The 20386-nt window shown below is 39.5% G+C and overlaps 1 protein-coding gene across 1 annotated transcript in view; it reads right to left on the bottom strand.

Annotated features, from left to right (window-relative positions):
* Window positions 1-12299: 12299 nt before the first annotated feature.
* LOC117529995 (formin-binding protein 1-like) overlaps window positions 12300-20386 on the bottom strand; it is a 161800-nt gene continuing 153713 nt past the window's right edge. The window contains exons 12-16 of the mRNA XM_034192918.1: window positions 19147-19256; window positions 18910-19042; window positions 17565-17689; window positions 17260-17420; window positions 12300-12493 (exon numbers count right to left, since the gene is read on the bottom strand). Of these exons, the coding sequence (XP_034048809.1) occupies window positions 12315-12493; window positions 17260-17420; window positions 17565-17689; window positions 18910-19042; window positions 19147-19256 (708 nt within the window). The 3' untranslated portion in view covers window positions 12300-12314. The remainder of the gene's footprint in view (window positions 12494-17259; window positions 17421-17564; window positions 17690-18909; window positions 19043-19146; window positions 19257-20386) is intronic.

The raw sequence follows: 20386 nt of genomic DNA, 5'->3' as shown, positions 1-20386 counted from the left end.
GTGCAAAATTTTGTGGCGGGGGGCTCGGAGGGGGTCTTGCCCGGGGAGTAATTCGTAGAGATGGGTGATACCGAGGATTTTGGTATTGATCCGGTACCTAGTAAATATAGGCCCAGTATCGCCGATACTGATACTTTTTTCATATTTAAGCTTCATAGATCCAAAGGATCCAAAAGACCTAGGATAGAATTTTGCCAAACATTGTACGTGACAACAAAATACTTTATCACAATCAACATTTTTGTTTAAAAAAATATCACTCAACACAACTTAAAACAAAATCTCCTGAGGTAGAGGGCTGACAAACCACAATACAAGGGTGCGCTGCTCCGTGTTGTGTAACAGTGCAGCACTGATCTTACAGAGAGTAGACTTTGATGAATCTGCGTCCGCAGCAGTCACTGTGTGCGGGAGAGAAAAAAGCTTGAGTATCGATCTTTTTACACTAGGATTGTTCCATATCGATACCAGCGTTGGTATGGATATTAGGATCGATCCACCCACCTCTAGTAATTCAGTGTAGAACCACCACTGAATGAATAGATAAATGAATGAGTTCATCTCCTTCACCTTGTTAACACAATAACTTAAAAACAATATCATCCTGTTTTCAAATTAAAGGGGCACATACAGCAAAGAGGATGAACTGGTTAAAATCTGGTTAACTTTGAATAATATATGTGTAAGATCTCACATATACCGTAAACTCCAAGCAGGTATGATTAAACGTAAAATTATTCTGCCACCTGGTGGACCTGATCATTGCTTTACACAACCCTACAGATTTTTGTAGATTTTCTACAAATGTAGTCATGAAAGAAAAACAGAATGAATGAACAAGGTCAAGCAAGGTATGGCATGAATGGAGTCAGAGAGAGAGCAAAAAGAGATAGATTCCCACAAAAGAAATGTACTAAATCATAATAAATATGCCATTATTTTGTTTTCATCCCTCTACACAACCCCGCAGAAAGGATTTTGTCCGTCTTAAGCTTCAAAAGAAAGTGATGTATGGAGTAAATGCGGTGATAGAATTTCTGTTTCCACATGGAAATAAAACCGAGAAAGATGATATAAAGGTAAAAAAAAAAAAAAAGCATTGTGTTCTTTATAATTTGTAGTTGTTTAATTATTAAGATCCTATTGTCTTAGTACATGTTCAATAAAGCCCCTTCATCAATCAATCAATCATAAACTATTTATGTTTTGAGGAGTCCTTTCGTGTGTTTACATGAGCTTTTGACAAGAAGTTGTGCAAATCAAAGAATATTTGTAGGTCACCCTCTGTGCATTTGCAGGTATTAAGACAAAATTAACCCATAGCAAGTTAGCTTTGAGTTAGCGGACATTAGCGCTCATGCTAACACCCACTAAATGTCTTATAAATCACTCCAGGGGCGTTATTAGGTTCTAAAAATGGCATTTTCAGTTTTACAAGTGTTTATTTCTCACTAGCTTTTACATAATGCATGACAAAGGAGATATATTTCCACACAAACGAAAGTTTCCACATAGCTAGCAGCCTGTGACGTTAACATCCGCTAAATATTTTGTAAATCCTTCCAGAGGTGTTGTCAGGTTACAAAAACAGCATGTTCGGTTTTAAAAGTGTTAATTTTTTGCTAGTTTTTACATAATATATGAGGAACATATATATAAACACACAAAACTAAGCGGTTTTGAAGAGACCAGCGACTGATGTCACAGCGTAGCTCTAGGATCCGTTTTGTGTTTGAGTGACGCCAGTGACAGCCAATCAGATTGAAAAAGAATGACTTTTTAACCTCCTTAAAATACATCAAGGTTAATAACCATCTTTGAACTTGTCCAAGGTTTGTGTCCCAAGAATTTTTCCTGTTAATTTCAAGAGTCTGGCAGTAAAAGGACTGGATTTGTGCTGACCATACAGACAAAAAAAAAAAACCCTTCACAATACCCGATGACCATATTTGATGGCCATCAGTAATTAGATGATCAAACTCGACACAACCCTGCAGAAATTATTTTCTATTAATATAGTGCTGAAACAGAGTTCTTCCTTCTCTCTATGTGGTTTCGTTGTAAAATGTAAAGCGTTAAAAAATGACAGACATATTCATTTTTAAATTTCCAGGCATATTTAATTGGCACAGTAAACACAATACAAAGTATTCAGTGCTCGAAAACACAAGCGTGGCTACCAAATGGAACACAAACAAAAAAGTGCAACACACCATTTGGCAGAACCTCCAACAGTAAAGAAGTCTCACTTTGCAAAGCAGGTAAAGTAACAGTAAGACTTTCAATAGTTAAAATAGATGTTTTTCCTTTTAAAACTTTATTTATATATTCATATAGACTCTCTCTAATTCCAACGTGTTGCTTCCACTGTACAGGCGGATGGAGTTCTTGTAAAGGGTCGAGGGTTAAGCATCAGATTTTTCATCACAGCTCTAAAAATAAGCGATTTATTATCTGGAGATATGCGTCAAAAAGCAGATGTCATATCGGAGATTTTTGCATTCTGTCCATCAATAGTCACGTCTTTGTTTGAGAATGTTTTCTAATATTTCCTACATCATTTGAATTTTGATCAGTGGCTTCATCCCAAACACAAAACGATACGACTGTTACTCATAATCAGACAAAAAAACAAACAGAACGTCATCAACCAAAATCAATCAAACTTTAAAAACATATTAAAATCACATATGTGCCATTGAAAGGGAGAATCAGAGGGATTAAACAAAAAGTCAAAATGCAAAATGTTCTGTTTGAAAGAAAAGATTCAGCCCCGTGTCATGTTTAGGTTGGAGACATAACACATCAGCCTGGATCGCAGTCGACTGTCCATCCTGAAAACATCTGCCTAGGCTGCCTGGACCATGTGGAGACACCTGAGTGTGAACTGTAAACTAACAACCACTTGCATTAGACACGCTGATCAACAACAGGTACAACGCCAAAGTTTTTACGTAAATACTGTATTGGATATGCAAACAAGACATCCATGACCTACCTAGGCTTAAGATCACTGAGAAAACAACATCTGGGGGTGACTGTGGTTTTACCTTTACGGACAGTGTTGAGGTCACTCATTCGCTCACTCACTCGCTGTTAAAAATGCAGGGAAACAAACATGCTTTCTGACAAAGTAGCATCAATCAGTGACAATAAAAAAAGAAGATATACAAAAAAGAAAAAAACACAGGCACCGAACCCAAAGAGGTTAATAAAAACAGTCTGATTAGGCAAACAGGGTTAACGGAGCAGAAAGGCTGGTCGGACCAGGTGTGAAATAAGCTGCCACCTGCCCGGGGTGCCAGCAGAGGGGCGAGGAGGAGACAGGGCAAGCATGCAGCAGACCACAACGCTACGATGCTCCGCCCCCCGAGGCGCCAAAGCAGCCACGGGGGCCTCCTGAAGACAGGAGTGGGCAAAGGACTGTGGAGGTAAAAGGGGGTGTGGTCAGAGAGGAAAAGACAAGAGTTAAGGCAAATTTTACTTGAGTGATGATGCACGAGTTTGTGACCCCCCCCCCGGTTTCAATAACACACCGTGCAAAAACGCAGCCAAAATCAGCCGACACCTTACAATACTGAAAAGTTTTGAAAACTTTCCTGGCTCCACCCATTCTTCCGGATCAGCCCCTAAATTTAATAGTTTTTTTCATGTTGGACGCAACATTTTTGACAAGTTAATTGCATTTAAAACAAAACAAAAAGGTTTTAAATGTCTTGAACATGTTACTCTGTGGATCTGCCCCAAAATATAACAGCATCTATTCAAGTCCAGGCCCAAACTGAGAACCAGTATATTAATAAAAACACCTTATCTCCAAATGTTTATGCTTCTTTTAAAATCTACTGGCTCCGCCCCTTTATCCAGAGTCACATATGTTTTATTATTTTAAGTTTTTATACAGTATTGCATACATTACTGTTAAAACCCAGGCACTTTTAGAATCTGCTTAGTTCAGGCTCACATTTTGATTCTGCCCAGTTTAACTCGTTTTTTTTTTCAGAGGCAGACTGCCAATTAAAATCTGGCAATGTAAAAACTTTAATTTGTATTCTGCCTATGCCAAATTAAAATCCTCCTCACAATGTATGTTGGGTTCATTTTACCTCACAAATGAAAATCTGCCTCGATACAGTTTTTTAAATGACAGCCAATAAATACAACAAATTAAATACAATGCAAGATAAAAAATAAAAAAAAAATCCTTCTGAGGAACACATTATATGCAATCAATGAAGAAATTTGAATTTGCCTGGACAAAATTAAATTTGATTCATCAAAACAATCAAAATCCATCATTATATACAAGAAATTTTTAATTTGGCTGATGCAGAATTATAATTTAAAACTGCATAGGTGAAATAAATATTTTTTAATTTTGCATTGACAAAACAAAAAGGTAAATTCAGATTCTGCCTGAATGAACTTTTCCAGCCTCTATTTTTTTTTTTTTTTTTTTTTTAAGAAATAGTGAGACAGACAGTAAAAATGTAGAGAGATGTGGACAGACATGCAAAAAAAGTACAATAATCTAGGCCAGGATTTGAATTCAAATACGCTGTAAGCCACATTTTTGGGCATTCAGTAAGACCTTTAATGTCCTCAACCACCGTACCATTACGTTAAAAATTCTGAAGAAAGGGAAAAAATCATGAAGCCACCCAGTTATGCAAATTTGCCAGAAAATGTAATGGGCCCATAGATGATCTGCACTGATGTCATAGTCCAAATTGGAAAAACGTCCAGCACATTGGTGACTAAGTGTTCCATTACTAAACATTCTAAATTGGGAAAGAAGAATTCAGTCAAAAGTATTACAACAGATGAAAAAAGTGAGTTTTAGTAGGGATCAGTCCCATTAGTAGGATTCTCCTGGTAAGATAACGTTTCTATAATCATGTTAACACATGAATTTTCTTCAGTAGTTCCAACATTAACCCATTTTGCCCCATCACTGTCATTTTCTACACACAATAAAAAAATACTAATGCAACTTTTTCCACTTATAAAAAAACAAAAATTCTGGGCATAAACAGGTTAATGTGATAAAAGAAATTAGCACAATTCCCTGTGACTTTACAAATCGGCTGTTAAACGTCACCAATTAACACATTAATTTCAAAATAACGTTCAAGAAGATTTTCCATTTAGGTCATATTTGTCAGTGTTCTCAAACTAACCGTGCGACACAAGAATTAAAAAAAAATTCAATATACACTGGACAATCAAGAAAATAAAAAAAAATAAAAAATCATAAAACAGACTTCTGCTTACCCAGTACACTGATCAGATACTGTAGAGATACGTAAACATGAGGAAACAGAAAAAGTATGTCTTCTTTGATTAGTTTTTCATGGTTTCAAGTTGGTTGGTTGGACAAATACACTGTACACACTGAATTTACTCAAAATATTGGGAAACTGCCTCTCCTTTTTCCAGTAATCTTTGAAGTATAACCTGATTTAAGTGAAAATGATTGAGTTTTACTTGTGAAATCTGCAGTAAGATTTGTACAACAGGGATCTTTACCCATGACGGTCTAAGCCTGGATGATGTGTTGACAGTGTTGATATTTTAACATGATTCTCCCGCAGCAACAGTAATGCAGTGAGGAACAACAATTACCAAAATGCCACCACGCTCACGTGACAGTACGTCTTCTCTAGGGCATGAAGATATTCAGCTCCTTTTAAAGGGAAAAAAAAACAAAACATAATTTTTTAAATGATCTTCCACTTTATCCATATGTGTGCCCCTATTTATTTATTTTGACTGCAAGTTTTGAAGAAAAAAAAAACAAACAAAAAACACAACTTTGATTTTTGCTTATACATGAAGTTACAAATCAATCAAAAGTTCACAAAAACATCAACTAAGGTTAAAAAATATAAAAAGCAAATGCAAAATGTCATAAAAATTCCTACATTTATACCCATAAATAAATTAATCTAGCGAGCCACTAACTGTCAGTCACAGCTATCTCTGGCTCATATATGGAGTGGAGCCACACCCCTAAAGTCATCAAAGATGGATTTTTGGACATGTTTAAAACTATGTAAAATAATACTTTTCATTTTTTTTTAAAATTTCTACATTTTTGCTGAGCCATGTATCATTGATTTGCATGAAGAGGCAGAGTTAATAACCTGTCCTGTAATTCATCGCTTGGGGGGAGCACGAAAGACATTTCGGCTTCACTTTTGAGGAGTTGATGCACAATTATATTACATTTCTTCACAGCTGTGGACTCACAACACTGGAACCTCCTTAAGTCATACACACAAACTCAGATCGAACAAAAAACAAAAATTATACATGATTAAAAAAAGACAATTAGCACCTTCAATTCCTGTTTCCAAGGGATGGAAATCTGTAACACTGACTTCACGTGAATGTAAGGACGTCTTAACCCTACGTGGACCAAGTAGGATGCTTTCATGACACAATATCTGTCTGTTTGTGACCCGTTGGACAAAAAGCTGTATGAAGGGTTCACTGCTCCCATCGGTCAGGAGGTGCAGTTTCCTCTGGCTGGTCTCCGCCCTGTCTCTGACCACACCCACCACTGAGCGCATATGTATATGTGCAAAAGGGCAAAGGTGAGGAAGGAAGTGGGCAGCGTGAAGAAGCCAGTTCATGACCGCGTGTGGCATAAGCGGAGTTAGTTTTGCTCAGCAAAGCTGCAAGCAACGAAAGCAAATTTGCAATTGCAGTTGTGACGACTACAGTGATGTTAGGAATAGAAAAGTTACAGGCCCTGAAATTAAGATGGATTGCTAATCTCATTACTTTCACGCTGCTGAGTTCTGAGCTATACAGTAACACTACCGATAGTTTTTTTTTCTTCTTCTTCTTTGTTTTGGTTTTGTACCAGTGTTTGAAATTTGGAAGCATTGAAAAAAAAATCGACTTTGTCCTTTAGATTCAGGTCATCTTTCACTTTGTCTCTCTGAGTGAATGACGAAAATGGTGGTTTTCTCCAAGGCTGCTTGCCCTGCCATTCCTCAGCCAGCCTCACACTTTTAGGAATCTGCAATTCAAAAAGAAAATACAAACAAACAAACAAAAAATGACAAAAAGAAAAAGTTAGATAGCTTTAAAGAGAATAAACTAAAAGACAGCAACCCAATTACCGTATTGTTCCAAATATAACTTTTTTAAATACACCCAAAAGGTGGGGTGGGTCGCTTTATATACATCCACAACAGTAGGCGTGCCAAATACCAACAAAACAAGTGTGTCCCCCAAGACCGAAGTGACCCGTTTAGTTTACAGTGCTGCACGCTGGTTAGAGAGACACAGTGATCGAACTGAACAGAGCTTGGCTCAAGTCAGGTAGTTTAACCAGCAGCTAAAGACAACTTACGAATTAAGATCATAGTGATAAATGAGGCAGAGTCATCAATCGACTCTCAAGCAAGAGTATAATGTTAGAACAAGGGGAGCCCAAAAAAATTGCCTTAACATTACTTACAGTCAGAAAAGATTGCCATTGTTCTAAAGTGGCAGTGCGTCAGCATGTGGTTGGAAAAAATGGTCTTAAGAAAGTTTTTAAAAAGGGGCCAACTTATCTGGGGTTTTTTTTATATTCGTAACAATACGGTACGCAAATATATAAAGAGGAAAGAAAATGGTAATTGGACATGTCAACATCACGTATGTCAGTCTGTAAAAGCCGAGAGACTAATTCCACTTTGGTTTCTCTGGTATGTTAGAATATGGCGACTTAAAAAAAATGCACAAATACTGTATCATGCACCATCTTGTATGATGTCACAGAACAAAACTACAGGTGTCATGATGTCAGTGATTCTCTGTACAACAAGAACTACATGCTGCTTCAGAAACGAGCCATCAAAGCTGATCTAAGACGTGTCAACTGAGGTTAAACAATCACAGACCTGCCAACCATACAGAAGTTTGTCACCCCATCAGTGTCAGTCGTAGCTATTTGAAACAAACATCTGGGCTTGGGGTGGTGCCACCTCATCCAGGGGTAGACAATGATGGGATTTCAATGCAATGTTGCATTCTAGGTCAGTTGCAAAATTAAGTGAAAAATGTTACTCTTTCACGAAGACCTGTAACTGACGGAAGTGTTTGTTTTTTGTTTATTTTTCTTACAATGTATACCACAGCGTCAAGGTACACTCTCATATCAACAATTAGGAAACACCAACCCCACATCCAAATATAGGTATATCAATTCATTCTAAACTGATTTTTTTAAGGTAAATGTAGAAAAAAAAGCATAAAGATGAAAGAATAAAGGAAGCAAAAAAGAAGAATTCCAACACAGGCCTTGAGGCCCACAGGTGCTGAATAATCAAAACACTGGAAAGGAAGCTACAGACTGTTAAGTTGCTATAATTTCACAATTACTGATAATATTGACACGATGGCGACAATTCCCATGATTAAGTTTCAATGTGGATAGTACGAGGTCTGTCCGTAAAGTATAGGTCCTTTTTATTTTTTTCAAAACCTATATGGATTTCATTCATATGTTTTTACGTCAGACATGCTTGAACCCTCGTGCTCATGCGTGAGTTTTTCCACGCCTGTCGGTGACGTCATTCGCCTGTGAGCACTCCTTGTGGGAGGAGTCGTCCAGCCCCTCGTCGGAATTCCTTTGTCTGAGAAGTTGCTGAGAGACTGGCGCTTTGTTTGATCAAAAGTTTTTCTAAACCTGTGAGACACATCGAAGTGGACATGGTTCGAAAAATTAAGCTGGTCTTCAGTGAAAATTTTAACAGCTGATGAGAGATTTTGAGGTGATTCTGTCGCTTTAAGGACTTTTCACGGTGCGAGACGTCGTGCAGCGCTCTCAGGCAGCGTCATCAGCCTGTTTCAAGCTTAAAACCTCCACATTTCAGGCTCTGTTGATCCAGGACGTCGTGAGAGAACAGAGAAGTTTCAGAAGAAGTCGGTTTCAGCATTTTATCCGGATATTCCACTGTTAAAGGAGATTTTTTTAATGAAAGACGTGCGGACGGATTGCAGCGTCAGCTCGCAGCCGCCGCGACGCTCCGCCACAGGAAAAACACCTCTGTTGGAAGCCTTGAGGACAAGTTGGAACATCTCCAGCTGATAAACAATTTCTCATATACTCACTCCACTGAAAGCCATCAAAAGCCAACTGGATTTTAACAAATGGTTATCAACACGGAGGTGTTTTTCCTGTGCCGCCGCACCGCGTCGGCTGCATCCCGACGTGCGGACCCGTCCGCACGTCTTTCATTAAAAAAAATCTCCTTTAACAGTGGAATATCCGGATAAAATGCTGAAACCGACTTCTTCTGAAATGTCTCTGTTCTCTCACGACGTCCTGGATCAATAGAGCCTGAAATGTGGAGGTTTTAAGCTTGAAACAGGCTGATGACGCTGCCTGAGAGCGCTGCACGACGTCTCGCACCGTGAAAAGTCCTTAAAGCGACAGAATCACCTCAAAATCTCTCATCAGCTGTTAAAATTTTCACTGAAAACCAGCTTAATTTTTCGAACCATGTCCACTTCGATGTGTCTCACAGGTTTAGAAAAAATTTTGATCAAACAAAGCGCCAGCCTCTCAGCAACTTCTCAGACAAAGGAATTCCGACGAGGGGCTGGACGACTCCTCCCACAAGGAGTGCTCACAGGCGAATGACGTCACCGACAGGCATGGAAAAACTCACGCATGCGCACGAGGGTTCAAGCATGTCTGATGTAAAAACATATGAATGAAATCCATATAGTTTTTGAAAAAAATAAAAAGGACCTATACTTTACGGACAGCCCTCGTATATGCACAGATTTCTTTTTTTTGGCCATATTTTATGTTGCGAAAAAATGTGGAGAAATCAAATGTAAGAGGCTGTCACTACTTTTGCAAAAAATAAAAATAAATATTAATCAGGTTTATGATGCATGAGATCTTTGGGTAACAAACAATACAGGAGGAAATGCTGATTGCACTTGTAAACTAATGGTTGTATTTGTTTTGCATTGTATTCCAATAGCTTAAGCCTGTTTTTTTTTCTCCAGTGCGGCTGCACATTGGCATCGCAACCAAAGTTCCGAAGTGGTCGTGTGCCTGACTGTCTTTTCAGTTCTACATCACCACTGGGACCAATGGTGCAAGTCAGTAAAAGACGCTTGGATGGGAAGCAGATTTCATCCTGTTAGCCTAACACAGCATAGCATGTTATTGCTAACAGTAGGCTATCATAAACAAAAGCAATTGCCTGGGCTTTCTATGGGCTGAAATTCATCGACAGTTTGTTTCTCAATGTTAAGCACACGCAGCGGTGGCTGTGGTGGCCACCAGACCAAGGCTTTGGAAATGCAAGAAACATCCATCATTTATTAATTAATCTTCATGGAGGATCTTGAGGTCTTCCCAAGCCAGCTGGAAAATATAATCCCTCCAGCGTGTTCTTGGTCTTCCACGACACTTCCTCTCAGTTGAACATGCCTGGAAGACCTCCAATGGGCATCCTCATCAGATGGCTGAACCACCTCAGCTAGGTCCTTTCAAAGGGAAGAAACAGCAGCTCCACATCAAGTCGTCCCCAGATAATCAAGCTTCTCACCATATCCCTGAGTGTAAGCCCAGACACCCAACACAGGAATCTCATTTCCGCCGCTTGTATCTGCGACATTGTTCTTTTGGTCATGAGTGTAAAGTGACTAGTAAATCAACAGTTTTGCCTTCTGGTTCAGTTCTTTCTTCGCTTCCATCATCAATGTGATAATAAAATTGTTCCCTGCATCAAGCCCAGACATGTCCAGCAGGTGGCAGTGTTCTGCTGGTGGGATGGGCTATTACATGAGCACATCAGACTCACATTTTGGATTGATCAAAGCTCACCAAGGTCTTGTTATACACGTGTAGCATTTGTTGTGTTTGAGGTATCGTGTGTGCAAACGGAGGGGACGGACTCATTCATTCACTCAGAGCCTTTTACAGGGTGTATGTCTACGCTGAGGAATGGACATCGATATTGTTTCTCTTAATTCAAGCCTGTCACATGACCACGGTAGTAAATACAGTCAGTCAGCTTCTTCAGACATGCAGCAGAGTCGACGGACTATTTAGAGGGCTGCATATCAAAAAGCCTCTGCTTTGTTTTGTTACCCATAATTCTCTTCTCTGCACCACGTCTGGCCAACACAGACATTCAGCAGCACAAAAGTCTATTTACAGGAATGGGATATGCAAAAGAACCAGTCATTGGCAGGCCTGTAATCGCTTCTGTCATGAGTAAATGTTATGAAAGAAATGACTTTAGAGTCTGAAAATGAAATTTATGACCGAGAATTGAGGCATTGAAATGTACACAGAGGCCAGACACACCATGCTTTGAAATGCACCACGCAGAGCTGGCGCTCAGCAAACCATGCAAGAAATGATAATGTGTTAACGGCATGACCGGCGCCACATCTTGGCCCATTCTCACCAGACAGCCCAGTACAGCTAATTCAGTCCTTTAATCCTTTACCACTGGCCTGGAAAAAAAAGGACCACAACAGTCCAACACTATCATAACCAAAAGAATGACCAAAAAAAAAACAAAAAACTTTGACTTGACTTTTTTTGGAACAGTGTTATAACAAATAAACAGCATGCAGCATTAAAGGGGCGCAATGATTGTTTGTTTGTTTCTTTTTTAAATTACAGCCTAAAAACCATATTCTTTTAATATGTATTCATGATGTACAGCAGATTTAAATGACATTTTATGATTGTACATCTTGCATGCTTTCTGATTAGGAACAAGTGGCTGAGAAGACACTAACTTGCAAGAGGACTTCAGAGTTTGTCGTGATGTTCAGGTGGTGCATACATTCACTCAGACTGTTTCACTGAAGCTGCAGTTCAGACTCTTAAATAACTGAGTTGTATTTATAGCACAACTCACTGAAATACTGTTTCAACAAAAAGTTTTAAAAAGTTGCACTGGGCGTTTGAAATCTACAGAAGGTTGCTGTCGATGGGCGATTCTTTCCATCATTATGGAAAGAAGAATTTTTCTCTGACCACTAGGTGGCACTGCAGTCAAGCGAGTTAAAGAACTTTGAGAAACTTTCTGTACACAGTCCGCATGTGCCAGATTTGGCTTGCATTCATTGCTGTCAATTTAAGGAAAAGAAATCCAGTGTACAGACACCTCAAACTCTCTGCCGCCGCTGTCCTGACTGTCATGAGGCCCAACAGCCAAAATCTCTCTACGAGACAAAGACCAAGTCTCAAATCTGCGTGATATCTCGCCCCACACTTTCGACAAGTGAATATTATTTTCCCGACTCGCAGTCAGTAGAACACATTTGCAGAGTTAGATGTACGTCATTGCACCTTTGGCATTTGTTTCCAAAAAGACCTCAATGTAGGATGTAGGGACATAACCCTCCTCCTCCTCGTTTCTGCGCACTCGTGTCCAGCCGTCTCCTTTGTCTTCTTCAATGACGTATAACAGCTCACCCTCTGCCACAGCAATGGTACCCTCGTTATGACCTGTGATAGGTGGGACACACAGAGGAGAAAGGGGTCATGATTTCTTGACATCTTTCTACCACTGCCAGATGAAATGTGGGGATCCACTTGATATTTTGGAGTTGCTGAGGTCCTCAAATTTGAGGCACCTGCATGCTGGATCACACCCAGAGAAATGTGCTGCATGGCCAAAATGTGGTGGCTGATGCTCCCTCACAATGCAAGTGATACTTTTCATCTGAGTCTCCCCAAGCAGCCAACTGTTAGACAGTTATTACTGTCATGCTCGGCCCCGGCTCATGGTTTCAGTCCTCATCCTTCCGTAATTTCCTCTGATTTTCTGGTTTTGCTTTTCATATGTTTATACTTTCTCATGTAAATCTCAGTTTGGTTCTATTTATTGCTTTTCTTTGTTTTGCACTTTTGTCACCGGTTCATTCTTTGGTTTCATCTATACTCAACAAAAATATAAACGCACCACTTTTGGTTTTGCTCCCATTTTGTATGAGATGAACTCAAAGATCTAAAACTTTTTCCACATACACAAATCACCATTTCCCTCAAATATTGTTCACAAACCAGTCTAAATCTGTGATAGTGAGCACTTCTCCTTTGCTGAGATAATCCATCCCACCTCACAGGTGTGCCATACCAAGATGCTGATTAGACACCATGATTAGTGCACAGGTGTGCCTTAGACTGCCCACAATAAAAGGCCACTCTGAAAGGTGCAGTTTTGTTTTATTGAGGGGGATACCAGTCAGTATCTGGTGTGACCACCATTTGCCTCATGCAGTGCAACACATCTCCTTCACATAGAGTTGATCAGGTTGTCAATTGTGGCCTGTGGAATGTTGGTCCACTCCTCTTCAATGGCTGTACGAAGTTGCTGGATATTGGCAGGAACTGGTACACGCTGTCGTATACGCCGGTCCAGAGCATCCCAAACATGCTCAATGGGTGACATGTCCGGTGAGTATGCTGGCCATGCAAGAACTGGGACATTTTCAGCTTCCAAGAATTGTGTACAGATCCTTGCAACATGGGGCCGTGCATTATCCTGCTGCAACATGAGGTGATGTTCCTGGATGTATGGCACAACAATGGGCCTCAGGATCTCGTCACGGTATCTCTGTGCATTCAAAATGCCATCAATAAAATGCACCTGTGTTCTTCGTCCATAACAGACGCCTGCCCATACCATAACCCCACCGCCACCATGGGCCACTCGATCCACAACATTGACATCAGAAAACCGCTCACCCACACGACGCCACACACGCTGTCGGCCATCTGCCCTGAACAGTGTGAACCGGGATTCATCCGTGAAGAGAACACCTCTCCAACGTGCCAAACGCCAGCGAATGTGAGCATATGCCCACTCAAGTCGGTTACGACGACGAACTAGAGTCAGGTCGAGACCCCGATGAGGATGACGAGCATGCAGATAAGCTTCCCTGAGACAGTTTCTGACAGTTTGTGCAGAAATTCTTTGGTTATGCAAACCGATTGTTTCAGCAGCTGTCCGAGTGGCTGGTCTCAGACGATCTCAGAGGTGAACATGCTGGATGTGGAGGTCCTGGGCTGGTGTGGTTACACGTGGTCTGCGGTTGTGAGGCTGGTTGGATGTACTGCCAAATTCTCTGAAACGCCTTTGGAGATGGCTTATGGTAGAGAAATGAACATTCAATACACGAGCAACAGCTCTGGTTGACATTCCTGCTGTCAGCATGCCAATTGCACGCTCCCTCAAATCGTGCGACATCTGTGGCATTGTGCTGTGTGATAAAACTGCACCTTTCAGAGTGGCCTTTTATTGTGGGCAGTCTAAGGCACACCTGTGCACTAATCATGGTGTCTAATCAGCATCTTGGTATGGCACACCTGTGAGGTGGGATGGATTATCTCAGCAAAGGAGAAGTGCTCACTATCACAGATTTAGACTGGTTTATGAACAATATTTGAGGGAAATGGTGATATTGTGTATGTGGAAAAAGTTTTAGATCTTTGAGTTCATCTCATACAAAATGGGAGCAAAACCAAAAGTGTTGCGTTTATATTTTGTTGAGTGTATTTTGTAGTCGGTTATTGAATTCTTTCACTCTGGATTCTTTAAGTTACTTTAGTCTTAGTTTGGTTCTGTTTATCACATTTATTTTATTATGCTTTAGTCACAGGTTTTTGTTATTATTTATCTTCAGTGTCTTAGTGTCGGGTTGTGTTCTGTTAGTCTTGGGTTTTATTTTCTGTTATCGTTTATCGTGTGTCAGTTATTCACTGCATTATTCTGCAGCCACCGGTTTGATTTTGTTCTCTGTTCAGTTATTCTTTGTGAAATGAATAGTTTGTTTTGCCAGTTTTATTGTTATTCTCTTTTCTATATCAGATTCATTCTAGTTTTAGTTATAATCATGAGTTAGTTCTTATTCCTCCACTTTTGACTCGTCACATTAGTTCTTATTTGATAGCCCCCTGCACCAGCTCTTGTGTCTACATCTCTCACTATGACTCTTTCTGCTCTGTGTTTTCATCCACTCCCGCTCTTGCACCCTCTCACGTGTCTTTGTCTTTCATCACTCCACTCTGTGTTTTCCGTCCTTCTCTATCTTGCACTGTGCACAATCTTTGTCTTCCACGGTCATGCCCCCTTAAAGAGACTTCCACACACCTGCTTCCCATCACCTTGATTAGTTTGCTCCTTATTTAAGCACTCACAGTTCCACAGCTCACGGCCTGATTGTTGACTTTATTCACTCTCTTGCCTTCAGTTCATGTCCTGTTTGTGTCTCAGTATTTTGACCTTGCTTGTTTGCTCCGACCTCCGTCTTGCCTTAATCCTGAACTCTGCTTGTATTTTGACTCTGCCTGTTTTTGCCTGCGATAGTCCTCGACGCCGTTGGTATGACCTCAGCTCCTATTTTTGACCACTGATTCAGCAAAGATCACAACAATATCCGTCAAGTCTAGATCACTAAAACCTTCCTTGCCTACAAAGTCACCTGTTACATGTGTGAAGGAGTGACTGTAGTTTAACTGTTTTACCTTCAAGCAGATGAAGATTTTCAAAGAATGCAAAACCAGCTCATTGAGTCCTTTTGCTTTCATTTCATAAAATATTTATGTAGATTTTAACTTAATTTTCCTTTTAAGAATATGCTATTATTTTAGAAGATTCTTAAACATTATTTCCCTTTTTTTTTGGTTTAGTGTCAAAACTAAAGTTACTATATCCTGGAATTTCATATTTCTGTGTAAGTGTACTGAGTGAAATGTCAATAAACTGAAACTGAATTAAGCAACATAAAGAAAATTTCATGGAATAAAAACCTTTGATTATGAAAACAGATGAAAACATCTTAGTGAGAAATTGAAAGATTTGTGGATCAATGTGTTCTTTCCCAAAAATAAAACAAACAAAACAAAAACAATCCACAAAACTGATTGTGCTCACAAATGATGTAGTGTTAGCATAAGAAAGAGCAGCTAGTTGTAAACATGACCAAAACTGTGAAAAAGTACAGTATCAAACTACACATACTGCATTTCATTGTTTTATTTTAATTTTAGTCAGTAACATTTCAGATTAGCTGATGGAAAGTTACTCGTGAAAATATTTTACGCTGTAAGGTTTGAAACATTGATTGGAACTAGTTAATGTAACACATCAATTACGTTTATTTTACTTAAAATAATTCACACTGGTTGAAATATCGGTGTCATTAACTAAATGGTTTATGAAAATTGGTTAATTCAAATGGTTTGCATTGTACTGACTTAACAGGTTTTACTACGATTAGGTCCAGAGATATTTAATAACCACAATTTACCAATAGTGGACAGATGTGTGCAATCTTCAGAACCAGCAAGCTTAAAGGATGAGTTCACTTTTTTACATTTTAGTTACATGTAAACATTGTTGGCAATCAAACCTCTGAGTGTTCTAAGCCTGATGATTGCTTTTTTGTAAAATTCCATTTTGCAAATTCTAAATTCCATGAAAGTTTAATAGAGTGGATAACCTAAACATCCACTGTGTGCTCAAAAAAACAACAAAATTCTATGCCACCTACGCTTTAAATTGTTGCCACATTTGTGAAGAAATATGGCAGCTCTGTGGATGTTTACAGCACCAGTATTAACTTTACAAAATGGTTCCAATCAATTACTTCAGTGTGGATTATGTGCATGTTTAAATAGCCCAAACTGAATTCTTATAATGCCAGCAGCAATATATGCTGTAAAGAATGTAAACTGGAGAATTTATTAAAAATGACACTGTGCAATGTCAAAGTTTGGAAAAGCACAGTTCATTTAGAGCTTTACTGCCATTGAAATATATGTTTCCTTTTCAGCAATTGTTTTGAAAAATGAATGAAGGATTATTCTTTTTTTTTTTTTTTTTTTTTTTTGTAAAATCTGAGTAGAGCATTCAAAGTCTTGACTGCTAACCATTTTAATGACTACAGTGGCAAAAAAGTGAACTTAATCTTTTACACTTTGTAAGAGAAAATACATGATAATTAGCCAGTATACATTTTTCATTGTAATTCTTTCATTCACTGACTCATCTTCAACCGCTTACCGGGATCAGGTCGTGGGGAATTTTTTCATACGCATTTAATTTTTTTAAACTTTCTTTGAATTTGTTTTAAATTTCTGCCTGCGTTTTGTCTGTTATTGTCTTATTTTATTTATTATGTGGTGTTACTGTTTCATTTTTTTTTAAGACGTTATCTTTGAGTCTACTTGTCGTTTGTCATCTTTTAATTTCTTGTGGTGGTCACTACCTTCAAAAGGGTACAAGGCTTTGCAGGTGCCGATGGTGGGCAACGTCTCTTCGTCATCAAACTCATCATCGAACTCCGGCGTGGAGGAGGTGGGGTTGGCATTAATGGTGGCTTTGACCTGAGTCTCTGTGTTCTGCTCCTCTGTGTAACTGCCATCCGGGCTGCTCAAAGGCCAACACACGCACAGTAAATATACCGTGAAAACGGGCATATACGTTTGGAAAGACAACTTGTAGAATAATGAAGCAGGGTTTTCAGAAGTGTGACTGAGTGAATATTTGGGGATTTGTCAAAGTATACCATACCTCTCTCTGTCCTGGGCACAGTTGTTGCTTACTGATGTGGTGTTCTGGGTCTCATAGAGTCCACTTTGTCTACGGTACGTGTCGCTCTTGGATGGCATCCTCTCCTCAACCTCTGCTAACCAGCCCTGAAGCAAACACAAGTTATTATAGATGCCATGTCTGCAATTGTATGGCTCCGACTAACTACTTTTTCATCATTGATTAATCTATTGTGTTGTGACAATTAATCAATTAAGGTGTAAAGTTTCAGAAGATACTAAATAAATAAATAAATAAATAAATAAAATCCACTACTACAGCAATTCTTCTTGGAATATAAATGTCCAACAAATGCTAGTATCCACAAGGTGGCAGCACATGTTATATCTTCCAGTTCACATGAGCTCCAGAAGATTGGAAACACAGGTTCCTTAAACATCTTGCAGCATTTCAAAGCACTATTTTCAATTATGCATCATTAAATCACACTCCAATTAAACATTTTAGCACTCACCCCAGCCACACAGTATATCTCATCATAATTGCAATTTTACTTTCCTGTTGTTTTGTGTATTTTGGCCTCTATTTGCCCACATACTGGGCAAATAGAGGTGTGGAACTGCAGCTTCTGCTTCAATGCTACGAGAAATATGTTTTCTTATCTCAAAAACGTGATGTGATTGGCAAAATCTAACACCAAATTTGGATTCAGCCCCCCCCCCCCCCCCCCCCCCCCCCCACCCCACACACACACAAACCCATTGGAAAAACTCCATATAAGAAAAATGGTGCTGACCAGTGCAATCTAATTATTTTGAGTGCGTAAGTTTACAGTGCAAAAGCAACTTAGGGTTCAGAACGTTTAACGTCAGTTACTTTAAAACCCAATTAAAAGCAGATAGTTTGCATCAATTTAAATGCAGTTCTGTCACCATTTGTGCAGAGCATTTTAAAAATGACCAAAATTTAAACCAAGCAGAAAAGTAAGCAATTTTTACATTTGAAAACTAAAACATTTTGCTTTTTTTCGGATAAATTCTTTAAACCATAAAAAAGAAATGCATGATTATAATTAGATAATTGCCAGCTCTTGTGACCTGAGGATCTTTGGCTCAGCAATGTAATGTCTCCCCATTTTAATTTTATTTACAGGTTCATCCAGCCCTTTCCCTTCACAGTGGTGGTTCAGCCAGCTGCATCACATCTTCTCCTAATATGGATGGGAGGCAGACGTCTTTGGAACTTCCCCAGCTGAAGACGTGTGTTTGAAACCCTCATTATTTACTGTCTCTGACAAACCAAACAAAAGTGCTTTGCCAGCACGAGCGCTCACCGAAAAAACATTTCAGACAGGCACAGAACTAACCTCAAATTTCTGCACTTCATTCTGCAGCTTCTCGATATTTTGTTCTATTTCTGATAGCCGGGGATCAACGCTGGCTGGGTCTCCCATCTGAGGGTTCTTCACATACACATCTTTCATTTTGGTTAGTGCATCCCTAGAAGAATAAAATATTGATGTCAGAGGTTTCTTCTTGTGTGCTGAAGGGATAAACACTCGTTACAGCTGACTGCACAGTCATTCGGGAGGTATTTCAAATACCTCTGATCCATTTCTTTTTGAATGTCCTTATTTAGTTCATCAATTTTGCCCTGCAGCTTCTTCCTCCTCTGTTCTGGGGGCAAGTGGCTGAAGTCTTCAGGTCCAGAACCCTGAAACAACACAAAGCAGAGAATTTCAGACAAAAAAAACCTACATGTTCATAATGAATTGTGTTATAATTTGTTAGAAAAGGGATATTTTCTACTTAGGTGCAGTATCTCCCCATTACTATAAATCCTATAGATCCCGATTCAGGGAAAAATAGATAGTTTCCTCACATTGGATTCCTCCCCTTAACCCCCAGCGCCAACATAATACCTGTGAGATAGTGCAGCTACAACACAGTTACTGAGAGCCTCGACCTGTTTATCGACTGAGGCCTTTCACCTATTCAGTGTCACTAATCTAATCGTGTCTAATCGAGTATACTCTGTGAATGCAGCGGAAATATAATAAAGTACCAGCTACATCCTCTTAATCCTCATATCACGTTACAGTGTGAGCTCAGAAGCTGTTTGAATGTTCTCTTAAAGAGGAGGATTGTGTTATTGACTTTTTTTGGCAGGCCAAGGATCATATTTACTGCTGAGAACATGTCCAGTCTGTTGCACCGTCCTGATGAGTCATGATGCTCATACTTTCAGTTGACTCTTTTACATATTCATTCCTTTCCTGAAGTTGTCTAGACATCGCCCAGGGAAGCGGTACATCAGAATGCAAATGTCCTAATCAGTTGGACTGGACATGAAGTAAATTTTAAACTGCCAGCTCCTGAGTACAAAGTCTGTGTCATGTACAGCTGAGCCCATGTGTGAGAGTAGCAGGCGATTCTCCAGAGGATTCACAGCGTCCAACTGGGCTCCTGTGTGAATAGAGCAGGTAACTGCCTGGAGGAGTCACAAGAACCATCATGTGATGCAAAACCTGAAGAATACAAACATCCAAGAAGGAGAACGGTCATATACACAAAGATACCAACAACAAAATCAAACTGAAGAGAACCTGGAACTTCAAAGTAACTGGATTCCTGGTACAGATCGGGGCACTGAAACAAGTAAGATGAAGTAAGATCTCCATGGGTCCAGAGATCCAGTGGTGCTGGTGCTTATCCATGGATTCCGTAGAAGGAAGTGGATGAGTCTACAGTTTACTGGATGCCACTCTGATGTAGGTTCCTTCCCCAGCAAAGGCTGGTTGCCATTTACAGTTGGGTGGACTGGGACAATCTAGCTGCAGTATC

The sequence above is a fragment of the Thalassophryne amazonica genome, chromosome 17, assembly GCF_902500255.1.
Source record: "Thalassophryne amazonica chromosome 17, fThaAma1.1, whole genome shotgun sequence".
In the NCBI taxonomy this organism is placed as follows: domain Eukaryota; kingdom Metazoa; phylum Chordata; class Actinopteri; order Batrachoidiformes; family Batrachoididae; genus Thalassophryne; species Thalassophryne amazonica.
This window is presented reverse-complemented; position numbering and strand designations above follow the sequence as displayed.